Genomic DNA, 22,606 nt, shown 5'->3' with positions numbered 1-22,606 from the left:
TCAGGAGAAGAGACATTTAAATCAAGGGCTTTGTTTGTAACTGCGCAGTTGAGTCATTCTGTGAATTGTTGTAGCTGTACAGTAATGGACATAATTTTACCGTAATGTGCTCTTAAACTGTTGGTTTCGCTGAAACAGCTTTTTTCCTTTTGGCTGTGGAGGCCTAAATGTCTGCATTGGGAATTGAGGTGTTGTTTTTTTATTATGGCTAAGGTTTATGTTGGAGGTGTCAGCCTTGCCTCCCTCTGTACCACATCTTTGGCTGATCTTGGCAATTTTTGTGTTCCCATGTTCAGGGATACTGTGCCCCTTTGCACAGTAAAATCCTCAGCGTTAAAGGAAAACATTTATGCTTTTTAGGTTTCCAACCTAAAACATCACTGTCTGATGTGAAGAAATCAATGATATAATGTTGCAAAAATGCCCTGTCATTTGTGTCGTTTTACATCATCATGCTTACGAAATGCACATGTATGTACAGTATACAGTTGGATTTGGGATAACTGGGGAAACCAAAGACTTGAAGCCAATTTATTTATTTGGGGGCGGGGATTATTATTATGAGGAGTCTGTCCGACTGTGTGTGAACAGCTATATCTCAGGTGGTCTTTACACGAGAACGGTGTTCATAGGAAACGGCAAAATAAAGTATCGTTTTCTGGGGTCCCTTTAGACGAGAACAGCATTTTGGGGAGGTGAAAACACAACAAAGTGAAACCACCTTCCAGAGTGGAAATCTTTGAGAACGCCGTTTCCTCGAGTCTCCATCTAAACAGGCAAAACGGCGAATCCGCAAAACTTATGACATCCTGGCTCACGTTGGCTCACAACGCATGTTTATTAGTTCCTACAATGAACAAGCCTCCCTCCTAACAAGCGCTGCTCATCAGCGATGGTGATTGTAAAACCATGATGTAAATGAAATGCCTTGTGATAGGTGGCACCGTGGCAGCAGCGTTTATGTAGCCTAATGTATTATAAAATATATAACCATCCTGTGGCGCGCTCTGCCTGCATGCTCTGGGCTGCCTGTCAGCCTGTCTGTCACATCGATGTGTTAGTAGAAAGCAGGCAGCAAGCGACGGCCACAACCCCGTCGTGGTCTGGATTAGCGTCATTGCGTGAAGGGGGCGTGAAGGGGGGGGCTACCTGGTTCTTCTTCTTGTACGTGGGTGACTGGTCTATTTGGGAGCCCGTTACCGCCACCTATAGCGACATTATAGCGTTTTCATAAAGTGTGCATTCTCGTGTAAAGGGTCAATAAAAAATGAGAACACAACAGGACTTTGCCGTTTTATCTGGAGATGGTCGCCGTCTAAAAGAGGCCTCAATCATCGCTGAACTGATCAACATGAAAATTTGCACAAACAGGGAAGACTTTGCATTAGAGGTCTTCACGGGTCCAATTTGACTGACCTGTACCCAAATCGACCCACAAACCCAGTCCCAGAACCGAATGGACCGGATAATTGGCTGTTATTAGAATTCTGAGTTCCGAACCCGAAATGTACAGAGAGATGTCGGAACCGGAGCCGAATGGACCGGCTATTATTTGAAATATAAATTCCGACACAGAGAAAATACTCTCAGTAGGCCATGGAAGGAACTAAGGAAGAACCTCACATTTTTCAATTTGGCCTCATCCTGCCTCTATATCAGGCTCTTGTCTCGTCTCCTTCTCCCCCAGCACTGTTGTCTGCTCTGGCAGAAGGGCTGTGACTTTAATCCAGTGCCCACAGGGGAGTATAAACTGTTGACATGGTGCTGTCTCCTCTGCGCTCTGATCAAAGATGGAGCAGCCGACTGTTCAACAACCTGCTTTTAAATAGGCCTTTCTTCTCCCCATGGACACGCCCACTGCCTCTCTCTTTTCCTCGCAAATAATTTTGATGTTCTTTCATTGTCTCCACCAGGCCGAAGGCATGGGGAGAGAGTATGTTTTGCACTCCGTCCGTGTGTGTGTGTGTGTGTGTGTCCGTCCGTCCGTCCGTCCTTCCGTCCGTCCGTTACCAGCTAATCTCCGCCACCGTTGGACCGATCCATGCCAAACTTTGCACACACACTCCCTGGATGCCAACGACGAACCTCTGCCCCAAATATTCTTCAACGGCCTGTTGTAGCGCCACCATGAGGCCGATTTAGGCAAAACACATTTATGTAGATTACTCGTGCACATTTTATCCATACATCACACAATTCGGTATACACTATCTCCATAGTCATGTGATCAACACGGATCTGCACCATTTCCCATCTTCCATCCTGATTGACTAAGATTGGCTTCCAAAGCTCACATGATTGGTCCGTTTCGAACAAAATGCCACAAATCACAAACAGTGTGCAATTTCCGTGAAATTATACATGCACATTTCCACTAGGCTGCGATATGAATGAGCTTCTCCTCAAAGCATAAAAAGACATTTCACTCCTTCAGAAAGCAACCCTGGGTATTTGAACCCTGGTGATTTGATTATGTTAGTCTAAATCAATTTCAAAAGTAAACTTTGCTCAGAGTAGCTGCAGCTGCTGCTATAAAGCTAAGATGATGAATGGTGACTTATGAGAGAGAGAGTATTGTACGATGAATAGTTACCTTCTGTTCTCCACAGACCCCAGGTGATGGGGAAGATCATTACATCCCATTAAGTCACTGTGTCAAACAGTGACACCTGGACTGAGAGTGGAGCGGTCTCATTTAGGGGACCATCTTACATCACTAGCTGCTGCTGTTGTTACTGGTTAGCCTGTGAGCTTAGCCAATCACGCAAGCAGCTGCCTGGCCAAGTAGAATGACATGTAAAAAGATCATAACTGGAATGTTAAAATATACTGATACACTGATAAATTGTGTTGATTTAACTGATGGTGTACAAATGTTACATGTCCATTTGGTTATATTTTTACACTAACAGAAACACTGATAAATTGTCTCCACCAGGCCGAAGGCATGGGGAGAGAGTATGTTTTGCACTCCGTCCGTGTGTGCATGCGCGTGTGTGTGCGTGTCCGTCCGTCTGTCTGTCTGTCTGTTACTAGCTAATCTTCGGCGCCGTTAACACGGTCGATGCCAAATTTTGCTCACACACTCCCTGGATGTCAACGATGAACCTCTGCCCCAAATTATCCAGAACGGCCCGTTATATTGCCACCAGGGGGCCGACTTTTGAAAAACCCATTTTTTGCTGTTACTCCTCCAGATTCTGTCCAAAAAGTCCGCAAATCATTACACAAATCATTGGCCCGTTTGGAACAAAAAGCCTCAAATCATGAACGCAGCGTGCAATTTACGTGTAATCTTTCACAGACTTTCCTACTAGGCTGAGGAATATATCCCACCCTTTTCACATTGACCTGTTATAGCGCCACCTACAGGTGGATTTTTTGCAAAACATTGGCCTATTATAGAGACCTGTGCCCAGGTCTTACTGTGTAAGACCTGTGTAGTACCTGTGTAGTACCCATCCCTTTTCCATATTTGTTAGATCCATTGAAGAACAGTTTGTTATCCCTCCAAAATGTTACATCAAACGGTACACTAAATATGTATCTGAAAACATTTTAGGTTAGAAGCAACGTAGTAACATAAACATGCTTCTTCACACACTGCCCCCCTCTTTCTCCCTCTGACTTGTGTGAGATGCAGGCTACAAACATAGCCTTTTCTGGCAAATGCCTTTTCCATAGCCCAAGGGGATGGTACCTTCTGATTGGTTCAGAAATCTACAGGCTTCAGTTTCAGACTGAAACTTTGGGGGAAAAAAGCGTTGCTCCGCGTTTTGAGCTTGTAGATCATCTGCTGTTTTGGGCAAATGTTCCCCCAGAATAGGTACTCATAATTCTATTGTGTATGGATCCTCTAACCATGATGTGTTTCCCCTCAGCTGTACTGGGTGACCAGCCTTACTCGATAGGAGTTGGAGATCATGAAACAACATTTGGGACGAGGGGGAAGAGGGCGGCAGGTGACTCCTATTGGGCGTATTCCGGTGAGTGTTCATTGTCTGCTCTGATTTATTCTTTCATCTCCTCTCTGTTTCCTGTTTATTCCATGTCCCTCTCTACTCAACATCTTGTATTATATTCTTCATCTCCCCTTAGCTCAACGTTTTCACTCTAACAAAATAGGTATGTCCATTTTGTTACCATGATCACAGATATGCTCTAATTATTTATTTTGTATTATTTTTTTGCCCTCAAAATATTAAGTCACATGTTTTTGCGATTGACAGTGTGACGTACTACACAGTTATGGCTATTCATAACCACGAACAGCAGTCCTTGTCTTCTCATTGTCTGTCAATGTAGAAATATGTTTATTACATCGACTTATAACAAGTTTCATGAAGTATTCTAATAGAATAGTATTCTATTCTATCCACATAATTCAATGTATACTCTTAGTTAAATTATACTATTTAACTTAATACTATTGACCTTTTATTATTGACCTTTCTGTTCTACATATTCTGTGGCCCTTGTTGCTGTTGGTGATTTTCTCTTAAGCTGCATTGTGTCCAGGGTGGGATATTGAAAAAGATAAATGTAACTTTAACACGCTTAATATTTTATATGTGTACATTGCAGTCCTGACGTCCAGTCAGCTGGTATTGCACTGAGAAAAATAGAAGCATTGAGGGAACACAGAATTGTCCATTGCTTCAGAAAAGTAATTAGTGTCTAGAGCTGTGAATGGGGGACAGACAAGCGTGCCTTCGCAGCTAAATGGTTTTTAAGGGCATTCTACGTGTGCAGGGGTGTGAATGGAAACACAGCCAGCCAGGGTAAAGTCTGAAGCTGTGAAGGTATCAAGTCTAGGACTGACTCCAGTTCTGTGCGCTACAAGTGCACACACATTCACATGAGCAATACACCACCCTTCATTTCACCAGTCAAGAGTGCTCCCTCTCTACATCTTTTGAATAGAGTATCCAGCTGTCAGATGTCGACAGGTCTCCTGAAGAGAGCTGCTAACTCTCGGGAATGAGCCAACACGAGTGGCGGAATCCTATGAAAAAACAACACACTGAAGCAAAAGTAATGACACACCACAGAGTAGCAAAACAGAGTGGCTCTCTGTTGTACAGCACATCATTGTATTCTCAACTAAATCAGGATAATAACCACGTTTTGCACGTTTTAATTGAAGTTTAAATTAGTGTTTATGCAGATGTTATACAATTAGATATGGAAATGGAAAACATCCTTTAATCTTTTTTCACATTTATCTTGCAATGATTAAATACATGTGAAGAATGTATTTTAATATGGTAAAGAAAATGGATCACTTTAGATGTCACAGCCAAATGCAATAAGGCAGTCAATGTTATGAAAGCTCTCGTCATAGTATGAAAATTCCTGTGTGCTTTGGTTTTGAACTGGAACCCAATTTACCCTAAAACCCACACAGAAATGACATTAAAGGTTAGTGTGTGTGTGTGTGTGTGTCACTGTGTGTGTGTGTGTGTGTGTGTGTGTGTGTGTGTGTGTGTGTGTGTGTGTGTGTGTGTGTGTGTGTGTGTGTGTGTGTGTGTGTGTGTGTGTGTGTGTGTGTGTGTGTGTGTGTGTGTGTGTGTGTGTGTGAGTGAGTGTCATGATGATGAGGGATGAAGTACTGTACACACCATAAGACACCCACGGGAAAAAGGGCTATGCATCATTTATCCTCTTTTTACATCTGCAGGTTTCTCCCACATTATTTTCTTGTCTTTTTTATTTTGAGCCACTGTATGTAGAAGTTTGCTTTGGGTTGATTGCATTTACTGTATATGATGAATCACACATAACTAATAATATGTTGCTGTGTAGTCTTAATTATTCCACAACCTTTGGAATGCACCCGTCAATGCACCTGTCAGTGGTGTCTGTTGGCCAATCAGGGACCAAGTATAAAATGGTAAATGGTGCATTTATATAACGCCTTTATCCAAGGCGCTTTACATAGATTGTGCATTACATTCACCCATTCCATTCACCCATTCACACACACATTCACACCGATGGCGGCGGAAACCATGCAAGGCACCAACCAGCACATCAGGAGCAATTAGGGGTTCAGTGTCTTGCTCAAGGACACTTCGACACTAACTCTGGGGGAGCCCGGGTTCGAACTGGCAACCTTGCGGTTACCATCCAGCCACTCTACTCCTGAGCCGCCCCAATTATGTATGTATGTCGGTGTTGTGCACCGGCCAATCGGGGACCAAGACCAGCGATCGGCTTGGTATGTACCGGGCAATGAGGGACCACTGACCACTGCTGTATTTCAAACGCAGCAGTTGTACTAGCAGTGGTGAGCGCACCTCATGGCGCACTCTGCTTGCGCGGCCATACATGGCCTACCTGTGTGCAATGCGCACGTTGGCAGCTCGACAGAGTGCATTTCTAGTTTTGTAATGGATTTGTTACTATATACAGTATGCCAAAGCAATGCCATGAAGTAACCCTCAGACACTGACAGTGACTGGTACACTGTTGTTGAGGGGGAAAACATGGGCATATTTTGAGCTAATGAAAAGCATAGTTCACATACTAATACCAAGCCCCCAGTAAGGCTATCCAACGTTGAAGCTGCCACTACCTACTGGCGAAAAGTGGAACTGCAGCACGTTCGTGGAGGTGGACGTGCCTGCATGTGTGTTCGTTTGGTTGTTCTTAACCCCCGGACGGTGTACTAGTAATTATAATAACTAAGAAATGCAAAAAAGAAAAAACCCACAATGGCTAAGAAAGTGAGTCGTGTGAGATTGTGTCATGCAATAATGTTTCGATGGAGTGTACTACACTTGTGGAATGATCACAGGCATTGCTCTGCTTCTACATCAAATTGGGAAGTTAGGCATGACATTTTACACCTGATGATTCCTAGAACCTTTAATTGGCTGGTTCCCTGTGAATAACCATGTACTCCCTCCCACCAAGCAAGGAGAGAAAAGAGCAGTGCAAACCCCACAGAAGGAGCTCTGCTTCCGGGGGTTAATGACTCGAAAAGAGGATTTCTCATGCTAGACATTCATCTAGGAAAAAGACTTTAGAGCTAAGCTCCTGGGAGGGTGCAAAGAGGGAGGTACCTTAGAGGCTTGCTACAGGGGCTTCACGGGTAATCAAAAATACTCCATAGTTCTTGTTTCTAAGATGTTTTGAGAGCATAAAGGCTCATTCATAGCATAGGATTTGAAACAGATTTATAGCATGTCATGTAGACAGCACAATAATTGCATTGTATGTAGTCATAGCACTTCATAGTATATATGTACAGCATAGTATAGTATATATGTATAGTTTATATGTATAGTGTCATTATATAGATATGTTCTAGTTACGTTCTTAGCTTACGCATGTTTCTTGATAAAGGCATTTTATATATGTGATGTATTCCCATGTTTTTTTGTTCTTGCTTAATGTAAATCGCTCTGGATTAAGAGCATCTGCTAAATGCCTAAATTGTAAATTGCATTCATAGTCTGGATTTTCGGTGGTGAGGTGACCACCGAACTACAACATGACGTCACGAGCCGCGGTGAAGAGCAAACCACCGCCACCGCCTCAGCCCTTCTCTCTGTTTTTACTCACCATCGCGCAACGTTATTTCAGCTCCGGTGGTCACCTCACCACCGAAAATCCAGACTATGAATGAGCCCTAATAGAGAAGGCATTTTAGAGTGGATTTTTTAATCGATGGATCGATGGCCAAGTTATTCTTTTTAGCACTAATGATGATAACAAATAGATGGTCTTTAAACTCATACTACCCTTCCAGGCATTGTGTGAGTTGTACTTCTATGCCTGAAAAGGACTCTTAATTACTTATTTTATCCTCAATCGAACGATTGTGTCGCTTGCCGAAAAGGAGAGATTTTCAAGCTAAGAGCTTAAAAATCTGTTATTTTGGCTTTAGAATAACCCTATCCCTATCGCTAGAATAACCCTACCTCATATTCTCTATGGTGTAGGTCAGGACATTTCTTCCTGTTGACTGTCTATGATTAAAGTTAAAGATATGATGAAAGCCTCTATTATGCGTTGACAGCACACTGAATTCTTACCATGGATAAAAGGTTTCTGCCTTAAAAGGCTTACAACTTCACAGATGACACTGGCCCCACAGCGTAGGTTTGTTTATCTATTCCCCTTTATCGTTTTCCTTCTCGCTCTCCTATTTTTCACTTTCCACCCTTCTATTTACGCCTGGTCCTCGTTTGCCCCCCCTCTTCTCGGAAGTAACAACGTGGACTGTTCAACCAAGGCAAAGCAATTGCTGACAATGCTGTGGCAGACCAGATTTCACTTAGATACTGTAGCCTTTATTGTCTAGGAACAACAAAACTTGAATGTACGTTTTTTCCCCCCCTGCTTATTTAATTTTAGTGTCTATTTCTTGCTGGCTCAATTACAAAAAAAATACAAAACCAGATGATAATATATTCAGCTTCTACTGCCTGAAGAGATTGTGGTCCTTTGAACTTTGTTGAGCTCTTCCTTCTCAGTCCAACATTCTCCTCCACCCTGCAGTCTAGCCTGCCTTGTCTGGACATGATAACATTTCTTAGAGACATATTCACCTGTCCCAGACAACACCCATTCACTGATGATTGGGGCTTTAACACAACATCATCCATATCCCTCCTGTCTGGCTGATGTATCAACCTGTAGTTCTACCTGTGATAATTTCCCAAGGAAATTAGAGGTGCAGGAAGACTAATTATTAAAAATGAATTTCACCAGGGCACAGGCTGACACATGCTTTATCTTGGTTATTGCTGGCATTTGGGATCAGCCTTCATGGGCCAGGATTGGTCCATTTGTCTCTGTTGGGGGCGGGTCACTGACAGATGTGCCAATATGGCTGCCTAACTTGTGTGCTTGGGGAGATGCCTCTTAATTCTCGATGATGTATCACACTGCTGGCAGCTACCAGTTTGAGCTGAATTGAGCTTCCAAATCACCAAACCTCTCTTAATCTGCTGCCTCTCCCTAGAGGAGGTGAATATATTGAACATGTAAGAAATGTAGGTAGTTCTGAAAGCTCAGCTACTATTATGTCAGGATTTTAGTTGTGTCAGGATTGATTGCAGTGATGCCATGGGCATGTCAAACCAATATAATATGCGCAACACCAGTGCACATCGGCTCAGCTAAACACACGCCAACATACGTTTGGCTTCAAATTATTGCCTATTTTTTCTAATCAAATAAGACTCATCAGACAGGCAAGTTTTTAGTTTAGACATAATTGATTTTATTTCTGCTAATGTGTCAAGTGGCACTGATTGTGTTTCCTGGGTGGCAGGACATTGGGCCTGGTTGGTGGCTCAGATCTACTTTAATGGATGTGGACATGGTCTGCCTGCTGGGATTGTAATATTGAGGAAGTGTAAGATTGCCAGCCCACAGGTTTCCTCTCTAATGTTGTTATGCTGATGAGCTGGGATGCTCTAGCTAGCAGCTCAGCAGATTTTTAAACTCATAATGATGATGACTTACTTTGTAATGAGTACATATACTCCCAGAGGTGATGGCTGAACTGTAGGGGGGCAGAAGAAATAACATTTGTTACACTGTTGTGGGTATCGAGGCCTTTACACGGGCATAACGGGTATGGCCGCGCATAACACGGGCAAAACGTTTGAAGATGTGTGGAATGCTTCACGTTATCATCAACTGCTGTGAGGGTTTCATGATATATCATCATCACAATGACATGACCAGTTATGGTATAGTCAACTTAAACTCCTAGTACGATTGTTAACCCATTTTGAGCGGGAACCCCTTTTAGTGGTTACATACATTATGTTATAATTTAGCTATTGAAAAATAGCAGATCTACAAGCTCATAGCGCGCCACTCGGTGGCGCGCTATGAGCTTGTAGGTCTGCTATTTTTGAAAAATCGTTAAAATGTGCCTCAAATCTTTCAGAAAATTGTCATGATTTAGAAAACTTTTTTTTTTTAAATTTCGACGTCAGGCCTGAATGGGTTAAAGGCAGTCTGTATACAGTAGCAGCAACCACATTGTCACACTTAAATATATTATGCAAGGCATTATAGGATCAAAAGTAATAACTCTTTTGTCTGCACAAGGCGGCGCAGTTTTTATCTGCATTGTTGGAATTGTAAAAAAGGAAACGACCGCTGGCGGGGATTTAGTGCTGCATCCCCTTTTAGATCACTGAGATTCTGCTGCTCGTTAGATCCTTTCTCCTACACTGTTATCTCTAGCTAAGTGAATTACACCACTAATTATTGATTTCTGTCTGGATTCTAAATTATAAGGACTCTAGTTGCGTAAACCTGAGGCCATTGTTGCCCCTGCTTAGCTTGCATAACAACTGCACCATAGGAGAGTAATGGATGCTGCTGAGCAGTGGAAGCTGAGCTCAGATGGCAATAGCTCAGAGTGGTTCTAGCCTTTCCCTCTTCTTTAGTACTCTGTTACTACATTGGCCTAATGTTGCCTTTTGACTTTGTGTCTTGTGCAGGGCAAAACAAGAGAGAAAGACAAGACACTAGCTGGCAGTGATGAAAATATACTGCAAACTAATTTAGTTATAGGATATATCATCATCAAACTAAAATTTACTCAATGTCTGAATGAATGTCTGTCTGAAACACTGCCGTTGCTCCTCACTGCCTGCACCAATCACTCTCACTTTTCACACAGGCATTGACTATAATATGATGGAGGTCTTAACGAAGCCCTTTTTCTCATTTAACAAATAATTACTTTATTAGTGAATTAAAATGTCCCCATCGTTCTCACTGTTACCCCACTGTCACGCTTCCCGCAACACAACAAACCGTGGCCTATACAATTTTGTGCCTGGCCACATGGTGCTCACAAAGGACACACTGCTGATCACTTTCCCAGTAGCCTAAAGGTGTTTCAAGACCACACAATGGAATGAGCGGGTCCATTTGGTTCCACTTGAGGAGGGGAAAGACAGCTACAGCTTTTCGCTCTTGCATGGAAACGCGTGAGCTGGCGCGAGCGGGTCCATTTGGTTTAACCCATTCAGGCCTGACGTCGAAATTTAAAAAAAAAAGTTTTCTAAATCATGACAATTTTCGGAAAGATTTGAGGCACATTTTAACGATTTTTCAAAAATAGCAGACCTACAAGTTCATAGCGCGCCACTCGGTGGCACGCTATGAGCTTGTAGATCTGCTATTTTTCAATAGCTAAATTATAACATAATGTTTAAAACACCAAAAGGGGTTCCCGCCCAAAATGGGTTAATGGTTAATGTGGTTAAACGCTAACGTGACATGGATGCGTTCCAGGTCTCAATGGATTAATACACTCCCAAAGTTTAATTACTGTGTACTTTTTATATCTGTTGCATCATTATATAACGATAATATAATCCACCACACGAGGGATCGAGGGGAACACAGCTGACAACTCTTGCATGGAAACGCTGACCTGCACAAACAAAGTGAAGTAACTGAAAACATATACGGTACGGTATATCTTCAGGTTTGCACGCACCTTCAGTCCCCAAACCTCTAACCTGCCTTTAGCCATACTGATAACTTAACGTGGATTCACTTCACTCTCGCTACCTCCCCGATATAATACAGACAACATTGCAATGTTCCAACGTATCTAACCAACTCTGGGCCGTGTGCTGTGTGCGCGTGTTATTTTTGTTTGTTCTATTTTTAGCCTATTCCCAGCCAAAATTCCCAGGTAGGCATGCTTTGGCTAGACAAAAATGGCACAGTCGCTGTTCAATCAATCTTAAATGGGCCAATAGGCTTTCATATAGGAGAAACAGAACTTTGTTGCTGACGTCCAAGTGAAAAAAAAGTTGGGTGGTCAAAAGTGGGAGGGGGGAGGGGGAGGGGGGGGGGGGGGATGAAATCACCTATCTGTGAGAGTGGGGGTGTCGTGACGTACTCACAGTGAATGGTGGTGACTCGCCTGCCCCCCCCCCCCCCCCCCCCCCCCCCAAGGGAATGTTCCGCATGCAGACCGTGCACTTGCCTAATAATATTATACCTTTGTGCCCTTCCCAAGCTCATCCGTTAATAATTCCCTCACAATCAGTAACATTAATTTTGCGCCCAAACCAACCTCCCAAGATCATTCCATTAACAATTCCCTCCCAATCAATGTGACCTATTATATCGCATTACCCACACTGTACATCATTTCCTGTTCCTATATTAGAACGGGTAAGGCCCTAGTACATACAGCAGCTAGCAGCGGGGCTCTAAGGATGGATGGTTGGTTCTTCAGTTTGTCTACCACTTTAGTCCAAAACAATATATCTCCAAAACTACTGACTGGATTGCCAAGGAATTTGTGGTGCAAATTCCAAAATGTGGGCCAGTATAGTCTTAATGGAGGAGGCACTAGTAGCCAGCCAAAGTTTAACATTTTGAAGATTCTTAAAGGAAATGGAGTGCTGTGATTTTTACACAGTTTTGTATGTGTCTTATGAGTTAACATTACTCGAATAGACCCCCAGGTGTGGTTAGAATATTGAAATATGTCTTCCCTGTGTATTTTTGTTTTCTCAAAAGGCTCAATCAAGTCCCAGGTCAAAAGGCCCAATCAAAATGACAGTGATATAGTGACATTAAGATTATCATTCCCTCCCCCTTTATCATACAACCAGTAAGACGCCCTGAGGTTTGATATGAGGTCAGATGTAGAGTTGCTGGCTGGCTTATATGCAGATCTAGGTGATGATCCAGTCTTCTCCATGTATGGCTATCCAGGGTTTGATGAGGTCAGTGTCGTGATCTTCATATATGGAGACGGCCATATATGGAGTGTGTCACGAGGTGTGATCGACTGACGGTCATATATGGTGGCGTGACGTGTCACGAGGCGTGATGTCTCGAGGCGTGATGGACTGACAACCATACAACCAACATATATGTTATTAAGTTGCAACTTTTACTAAAATGATGTAGGCCCAAGAAATGCCAATATTCTTTAGTCCAGGGGTCAGCAACCCTATGAAGTGCCATGTTTTTATTTTCTTCATAGTCTGTGTACCAAATAAACGTAAAATTTCCTGATCCAAAATGTTGGGAGCTGACAGCTGAGATTTACTGTAGTTTGACATACACAACTCATGACCCTAGTTCAATGCCTGTGCACCTTTTTAATGATAATGATAATCAAAACCGATCGCATCGCTCCACAGGCTGGGAGCGTCTGTTGAGCAACATTCGATTGTCCGGTTGGGACATCATCGAAAATGTTCCCCCACATTTTTGAGGATGAAACCGAAAGTCTTAAAACGTGAATAACTCTTGATCTAAATCATTCCGTCCAATTCTAAGCAAAAATTATGTTTTAGACGGCCCACCGCGGTCCCGTCGCTAGTTAGAATGAATCATACCTCCCGTTGTTGTCTATCGCCTCGGGAGTGTTTTGGCTACATCAAGCTACTTCAGCTTAAAGTTCTCAAACTCTGCCCAAACCCGACCTGGCCCGATCGGTACCGATCCGACGCTATCGGGCCGAGCCGGGCCCAAACATTATGCTAATTAGTCGGGCCGGGCCGAGGCGGGGGGCGCATCGCACTGGCATTTCAGACTCAGAGGCCTCGTACAGAAGTACACACATGTCAAACCACGTGACTTCCATTGGTAAAGCATTGAGCCTGAGGCGGCCATGAAACACAGACAGAACAGATCATATCCGTCCGGCATGTGTGTACGAGGCCAGAGCAGCATGCAGCCCCCTGCACTGCGCGCAGGCACCAGGCAGTACAGTGGAGAGAATAGTGAACGGTGTGAGACTTCAACTTGCTTGCTACCGCTGGTTTCCCTCTGGTTTGCGCACCAAACGAGCTACTAACCACCAGTTAACTTGCCAAGTTGCCATATGCTTAAATGTTTTATAAAATCAATCGGATTATCACACGATAAAAGCGTCAGGTTTTCGTCATGTTGCACTGAGCTATCTCGTTAACCCAGCTGGCTGCGATGAATAAAACCTAATTATTAATCAACGTCACCAAACGATCCATGGTGATATAACGTAAACGCTACACGTAAAGCAACTTCACTTCAGAGGAAACTAAGGGAGGGAGCTGCAGCTGCTATTCGTGTTTACTCACCAGTCACCACCACCACTGTATGGAATCCATTAGAATTATTGGAAATTATTAACATTATTAACATTAATAACCTATTCTAACGTGAGTGACATACATCCTTTATTTCGAGTTCCTTTAAGTCTGTTGATCTCCGTTCTCACTTTCACACTGAAACACAGCGCCGCGGCACCCCCATTTAGTGGCGTTTTTTTTTCTTTCTTTTTTTTGGGGGGCTTTTGTCTGGCTTCGGGCTTAACATTATGGTAATTTTTAGGGTCGGGTCGAGCCTCGGGCCGACCCAGTTAGGGTAGGGTCGGGCCGCCGGCCGGGCCATAATTTTTGGGCCCGTTGAGAACTTTACTTCAGCTACATCCGGGATAGCGTATGGTGCGTCGCTAAATGTGCTCCGTTGCTGCAAATCGCTGGGCGCTCTGATTTAATGGTCCTAAATACCCCCGGCCCGGGCGTTCATGGTGTTAACAAATCATACAAATGTTTTCTGTTCCTTGTATTTTCTAACCAGAACATCTGGCTTCCAAACTTGGTTCACAGGTCCAGTCCTATGCAAAACCTCCTCAACTGCCATTGTGGGCCAGTAGTCCTAATGTTGGTTATATAGCAACTGTCTAAAATCTTTAATTCAGTTAGCCGGACTTCGTACTAACTAACCAAAACATACAGTGGAATTTGAGACAACATGATGACTTCAAGCTTCAGGTTCGGTGAATGGTTTAGTTAGTATATACTGCACACAACTGTTTTGAACTCCTAGGTTATCAACTTCTTATTGTAAATATGATTGTTTACAATTACATAATTGAATAATGAATGAACAAACTGTTGTTTGTGTCAAATTATATTGAATCCTTGTTGATTTTCACTTCATATTCAAATATGCAAAAGTGCAAACAACATTGTAATTGCAAATAAATCACAAGTTGGTACAATTTTAATTCAAGTGTGACATGAATATAACAGCTCTCAGACAGAACGCCCATCTCTTCTGAAATCAATTTGCCATTCCAATATGCTATCCCCCCCCCCCCCCCCCCCACACACACACACACGCACGCTCCGCCGCGCCTTGCCTCTCCTTCGCTCCTCCTCCCATTCCCGATATATCTTTAATTTCACAGGCCCTTCTCATCTATCTTAATGCTGGCCTCATCTGGATTCTGAGCAGAGGTTTGCCTGTGGGGGAGAGAGTAAAGGGGGAGGCAGGCTGGATTAAGGCTGGATTTGAAATGGCTGCTCGCTGTACTAAGCTCAACACTCAGGCGAGGCGGGCATACGGTCATGCAGTTCTGTGATTTGTGGCCTAATTAGTCGTTTCCGGGTCCTTCGGCTAACTACCTGGACTATTTGTCTACCGGATTGGGATATCTACTATTTCCTCTTGTCATTTTAACCACCTATTAGGAGGAAGAAGTGAGAGGATAGGAGTCAAAATGTCACTGAAACGGAAGCTTACCCATGCCACTCTCAAAGACCATGGGTCACCACGGTCATATACATCGTATCTGCAAACTCAATGTATTTTGTACATATGCTAATGTGACTCCTGTATCGGGTACATATCGTATCATGTTGACTGTCAAATTGCCAATAGTATGGCGCTATATAAATGCACTGATCATTTACCATTTATGTCTAGAGTTATTGCGACCGAAGGTTGCAGTTAACTATGGAATTGTGTGTGTGTGTGTGTGTGTGTGTGTGTGTGTGTGTGTGTGTGTGTGTGTGTGTGTGTGTGTGTGTGTGTGTGTGTGTGTGTGTGTGTGTGTGTGTGTGTGTGTGTGTGTGTGTGTGTGTGTGTGTGTGTGTGTGTGTGTGGTGTCAGCGGGTAATGGAATGGCTCCTGACCACTTGCATTAAAGGCATACTCTCTCTCATCCTATCACATCCTGTGTGTTATGAACAATTTACGCATGTATCTACAGAAATTCATCTATTTTGAATAGTGAAAACTAAAATTGCTACTACTGTATGCAAGTCAGACAGGAAAACAAGTAGTCCTCATGAAATGGCGGAATCTGGTCCTTTTTGAGCAAATCTGCTCTACATGATGCACCATTTGTAGAACAGCATCCCACTGCTATGGATGGGAATTTGTCGCCTGTCAAGCTACATGTGGCTGATGATCTGTGTAGTGGTCACCTCCTGCTGTGGGGTCACCCTGACCTTTGACAATCCCTGTGTACATGCACTGTCACATGACAGGCGTGTGACATGCTGATGCGCGGTGCCGCGGTCCCAACACCTCTCTTTCCCCCTTGGGACATAGTCTGTCTTTTTATGCCTGCTGTGGGCTGCCACTCTTCACGTTCCCTTGGCTCTCCGCTGACCCATGGTCCTGTCAATGTCCTCCCAGTTAGTCTTCCTATCCCAGGCACCGTCCCTCCCCCATCTGATGGGCAGCTCTGCTGAACGTTATAGTGCAGTGCCCCCTCTCAGTTTTTGCTCAATTCTGCCCCTCAGCTATTTGAAAAGATGCAGCAGTGCAGTTTGGCAGATGGCACAAGGGGACAAGAAGCAGGGACCAGGGGACTTGTTAACAAGCTGTGGGTGGTAACTCAAATATAATATGATGTGGGAACTTGTTAACAAGTCATGGGTGGTAACTCAAATATAATATGATGTAAGAGTGCACAGAAAAAATGTCTACCACAAAATTACTTGCACACTGTGTAGTCAGAATGTCAGAGTTTTAAACTTGACATGTGTCTTTTCACAATAGCATGGTGAAGAGTGTTCACTTATTTTTCTTATACCTGTAAACCTGATAACCTGAATGAATTTGGGATGGGTTGAGTTGAAGTATGCAATTGTTCTGTGATATTCAGAAAGGCCATATAGTTCAGTAATGGGTAGCCAGGGAGGAGGCAATGTGTTAATATGGGCATCTCCATTTCCCAAGAGCGCACAGTCCTGAACCTGAGAGCAGCTAGTGACTGAGGTCTGATAATGAACCTGAGAGCAGCTAGTGACTGAGGTCTGATAATGAACCTGAGAGCAGCTAGTGACTGAGGTCTGATAATGAACCTGAGAGCCGCTAGTGACTGAGGTCTGATAATGAACCTGAGAGCAGCTAGTGACTGAGGTCTGATAATGACGTCCCCATCGATGCGTCTATCTGCTGGTCCATAACGGAGACTCAGAGAGTGAAGTCTCCATCTGCCACTCTGACTCTCACATCCCTTTTGTAATCTTCTCTTTTCCAAATGACGTCAGATTGAAACATTTCCCTTTCACTGCCCTGGTTTCAGATATATGTAAATGTTCTGCAGCTCCCATCTGTTCGCACTCGCAAGTGATCTTTTTTTGCTTTTCATGTAATCCTCTTTGGAGAGTTTCATCATGTATGTTACAGCACTACCAGTGTGTGCACCCAATTGTGTCCCAATATCCCATACAAGGTGATTACCCCTGTAGATGTTGAGGATGTTCCCTCCCTGCAGATATTACAAGTACTTTAATGTTGGCATTTAGTCATGTTCTCCATTGCTTTATGTACTTTAACTGTAGCTTTATGCTTCTCGGTTTTGAATATGTATGTAAGATTACTTACAGTTTATACATGTTTTCTTATGCAGGTAAGGTATCACCTGTTGTTCGTGATAAGTGAGTACCCAGAATAGTGTAAATGCTGGTATTAGCGGCTATGTTTTCAAGACTTTGTTGATATGAAACAATTGCCCTTGGACAGAGAGGAGTAATGTAGCATCACTAATCAGTGTTTCTCTACATGGGAGATCTCCGTTCTGCTTCAAAGAGTCTTCACCTCTTTCTCTCCTGTTTAGAATGAATAAGAGGTTGCCGTTGATGTAAAATGGGAATTATGGTGGTAGTTTGTACTGATGCAACGTACAGTATGGGTCTGATGGATCATGTGCAAATTGTGGCATCAATGTATGGGTTTGGACTTTACCCAGGCCGGCAAATGCTAACATTTGTGAATAATCAAAATGGTAAAATTACATCATAAAAAAACACACAACAGGATTTTGCTGTCAAGTGATAAACCAGACTTGATGTTCTTGTGGTATTGTAATTAGCTTTTGCAGAGATAGGCCCGACATACTGTAGAATAGATTCGTAGACAAAATAATGTACTGTAGGCCTGCTGTATATTGGAATGTACTGTAAATTGGATTTACCAATGCTCTTATTTAGCCTAGGACAGTGTTGGTAACAGTGTTAGTAAGTGTTTCAAAGTTTAGTTTAGTGTAGTTGTGTATGGGTCTGCAGTAATAATATGCCTTAGTTATTCAACAAATGCAATACAGTTTTATTATTATTATGCTTTACCATCTGTGCATACTTTTCTCCTTAGAACGTGGTAGTGTGACAGGCCAACAAAAGGTTTTTAACACTAAGCTAAATTCATTAAATCACACAACACCACATTATCACACACAGCGCCATCTGCATTAAACATGTAGGTTAGGTCCAGGTGCCCTACGCCTACTGAGTTGGCCCAGGGCTATACATTCCATCTGCCAGAAAGAATATTAACTGGATAATATTCCCTTTCTTTGTGTACATTACTGTAAGCCTGTGTTGTCAGTGCAGTGAAGGCTGCTGTAGATGTACATAAAGTTCATTACCTTACACAATTCATTATCATACCAAGAAAGTTTAACTTTTATAATTTAATTAATGGTACTGCATATAGTTTAGCTTGTCTGTAAGAACTAATTGTTGTTGAAACAAAGTAGGGCTGTGTAATACTGGGGGAACAAATTGATATTACAATATTTTCAGTGTATTGGAAGACAATACAAGAAACATGAAAATAGGAGTTTCTGACTTAAACAACTATTACTTTTAAAAGTAATAGTGACACTTAATAATAAATAATTTGTGACACTTGGGCAGTTCAGAAGGTGGATCGGCCGTCTGGGACCTGGAATGTTCCCGGTTTGATTCCCTGCTGGCTTAGCGTTGAACTCCAAACTGCTACTGAAGAGGTTGGTTCACTGTGTTGCCTCCACCATCAGTGTGAGAATGTAACGCACATTGTAAGGGTCTTTGAATGAAGCCAAACCATTGTGAACACTTTACTGTGAACAATCGTAATTAGTGCAGAACAAATGCACACCAGAAACAAGAAGTCAGACTAATTGGTTTTGAAGAAGAACAAAAATGTGTACTCTAATAAATAACAGTCATGCAAAAATGCAAACCATGGTAGTTTTTATTTATTTTGAATCAAGCAGTAATAGTTTTAGCGTTTGTCTTATAGTGTATTGCATCTTCTGCAATGTGACTATTGCACATGCATATATCACACAGATACAGTACACCTGCTTGCAGTGATGCGGGTGGGTGGCATGGATCACAGACTATGTCACAGGTAGACCGCAGTATGTGAGAGAATGCAGGGATGTTGGTCTGATGTCTTAGTGAACAACACGAGTGCTCTACAGGGCACTGTGCTGTCACCCTCACTAAACTCTCAATAATTTAGTAGTAGAACTGAACTCTCAATAATAGGTCTCCAAATCTCAAATGAATCTCTTGGGTCTAACATATCAAAAGGCATGCAATTCCTTCCAATTTCACTACATGAAAACCGCCTACCCCCACCACCGTCCCTGGATAAACAGCCAAAGTCCCTCGTAGATATTGGAACATAAATAACATAACATGTTGTATTCGTTTCTAAATGCCTCGGTCTTGATTAACATTTGGAACCTCAGTACTCACACTTTGGAAAGGAGTCCCTGCAGGCTATGGGAATGTGACAGTTGTGTGACGTGCTTACTGCTTATGGAACAAGTTAATCCTGAGGGCCTTCGGTAAGAAGCCTCATTTGATTGGTTTGGCCCCCAACCAATCAAATGGTTATAGTTTATGATTTGGTTCAGTTGATATGACATATTCCTACTGTTTGATGGACACACCAGTGGTGGTTTCAATGTTTAGTGACACAATTGTTATTCTGTTGCCACACTACTACTGCTTTTGGTTAGGTTCAGGTCATTAGGATCGGGTCATTAAAAAAAAAAAATCAGGTCATTCATTTTAGTTACATTTAGACACTGGAATGATTAAGAACATTCATGTTTTTGGTGGGGTTGGGAAAGGCTGACAGAAAGCGCTTCGGGCACGACCAATCAAATGACGATTTTTGACTGAAAGCCCTACAGGCAAACTTCTCCCATATGCCAGAGTGACAGACAAACCGAGAAAAATGTCTACAGCGCAGTGCCAGGGAACTTACATATGGATATACATACATATGGATTTGAGGGTCTGGTTAATCAATACAGTATTGTGAAAAATAATATGGCAATAGACTTATTTTCTTTGCACAACCCTTTCCTTCATTTACAAACTGGCAGTTTGTGGGCAACTGGGCATGTTGACTAATCGTGAAGCTTTGTCTCCTTTCCTAAACGGAAATAGCAATCTTTATAAATGCAGCATCACCTACAAAGAGTAGCACTGCCTCTCATCTTTACAATTAGTTCATGATCGACACATATCCCTTTCGTTGACCTTCCTCTCTCCTGCTGTGTTGACTGCCTCTACTCATTTGAAGGTTAAGAGGACACTCTGACCACGAGCCCCTCCAGACCCTACAGGCATCTGGGGCTTTTGTTGGTTCATTGGCCATTTGCCAGATAAGAAAGGAAGTTGTGTTTGGTTCTCCTCCCTCGTGGGGCTGAATGTATTTCTGGCCTCCTTTTTCTTTACACAAGGGCCCGGAGATTATTTTTGCAGACCATGGGATGTTGTACATGTGCTGTGGCCAACACCCAAGAACAGGAAGCCACAGTTTCTATGAAAGTCCACGAGATGGAAGCAGATAGCGCCATGGGAAAACAATATTTTGGCTGGAGCTTATTCTGGTGGTCAATTAGACTCCAATGGCTGTTTGATTTACCACTTCCTTTACCTGCTTTTATGTGTTTGAGCCTGCTGTGTTGAACACAATGACCCGTGATTAAAGATGGAGCTAATTCAGACGGCCATGGCGCCAGTCTTATCTGATGCATGAGGTCCAGGACTCTTCAAGACAACGTCAAATCAATGGATTCACATAATCTATACTTTTAGAATGCTTTGTTTACGTGTAATAATTGTTTTTGTCATATTCCCTGGCATGTAGTCTACAGTTTCACTGAATAACCGGACCTTACCTAACATCACAGCAAACCGCTTATTGGCAACAGCAACTTGACAAATAGGTGCGTTTGATGTGGCAATTTTTAAATATCCAGTAAACACGTCATCTACCGAGTGTGAAGTTGTGTTTTTGATTTTGAAATGTTTCAAGCATGTAATGCTGTCAGGTTTTGACGGCATGATAAACATGCATGTAGATGTATTGCTGTGTGACTTCAAAGGTTTTTCATTGTTTTGATTAAGAAGCCTTTGGCCTGACGGTGCACCGTAAAATCCTCTGTATGTAATTGTAGAAATAGACCAACTGACCTGTAAAAGTGAGATTTTACTATGGTATCTTTGTGGCTTAACTCATTAAAACTGGGAAAGCATCTGTGTCATTTTTTATTTTAACCACTTTAACCATAATTTCATACTTTGGCTATTCAAAAATAGCAGGTATACAAGCTCTTAACACGTCACTTTGTGCCACGATATGAGCTTGTACAGCTCATGAGCTTGTAGCTTGTACATTTGCAAATCTTTGAATATGATTTCTAACTAAGCGAACATTTTTAACTCCGATCTTTGCTTCTGGCGGTCCCTGGAACAAAATATTTTAAGATGGGAGTCCGTGGCCAAATACGGTACATATCATTTTGGGGGTCCTTGCCAACCATGAAAACATTTGAGAACCACTGACATAGATTTTTTTTTAGGATTTAGAAGACATTTGTAGATGTCAGGTCTTAATGGGTTAAGCACCCATTAAATAGCCAACGTTAATATTCTAATTGATATGCAGAAATTTAAACTCAAACATAATGATAAATATATATATATATATATATATATATATATATAATTTATTCAGAAAATCTGCATGAGAGCATCATTAACGTACCAAAGTCTCAAAGTCTCATTTCAAGTGAAGATGAATCCTCTAACTACATTGCATCATCCTTCATCATTTTCTAAATACAAAAGCTGTACTGGTCTATCTATAAAAGGGAAATGGCAGAGCATTATGTTGTACTGTACGTAATTCTCATGAATTAATTGCCCAGTGGCCTTTCTTCACTGAGACGCTTCCTGATGGACATTGTGTATAATGAGAGGCTGCCTGTCCCCCCACCCTCTTCGATAGACACGGACTGGGAGCACAGCCTGGGCTGTGAATGGCTGGGTGGGGTAAAGGGATATGAGGTCACTCTATTCATTGCATAATGAACCTAGTCTGGGCAAAGAAGATAAGGCCTCTTCTGTTATGTAACCCGAAATCTAAACTGACCAAACTTTATTAAAATAATTCTGTGTGTAATAGTGCATGTGTGTAGTGTAGGGCAGGCGGTGAATTATATTTGATTGGTTCCCCATTACCCCATTGTTTTTGTGTATCAAAAGCTGTAAAACAAATATCTTCTGGAAATGGTAAT

The 22,606-nt window shown here is 42.5% G+C and overlaps 2 protein-coding genes across 2 annotated transcripts in view; both read left to right on the top strand.

Moving 5' to 3' along the window:
- The window catches only part of cplane2 (ciliogenesis and planar polarity effector 2), a 395,788-nt gene that overhangs the window by 255,742 nt on the left and 117,440 nt on the right, over positions 1-22,606 (top strand). The window lies entirely within an intron of this gene.
- ca16b (carbonic anhydrase XVI b) overlaps positions 1-22,606 on the top strand; it is a 128,047-nt gene that overhangs the window by 16,646 nt on the left and 88,795 nt on the right. Inside the window, 1 exon segment of the mRNA XM_079509913.1 lies at positions 3,882-3,986. Within this exon segment, the coding sequence (XP_079366039.1) occupies positions 3,882-3,986 (105 nt within the window).

The sequence above is a fragment of the Electrona antarctica genome (genome assembly GCF_951216825.1).
Source record: "Electrona antarctica genome assembly, chromosome: 9".
NCBI classification, from domain to species: Eukaryota; Metazoa; Chordata; class Actinopteri; order Myctophiformes; family Myctophidae; genus Electrona; species Electrona antarctica.
Note: the sequence above shows the minus strand (reverse complement) of the source record. Positions and strands in the feature narration are given on the sequence as shown.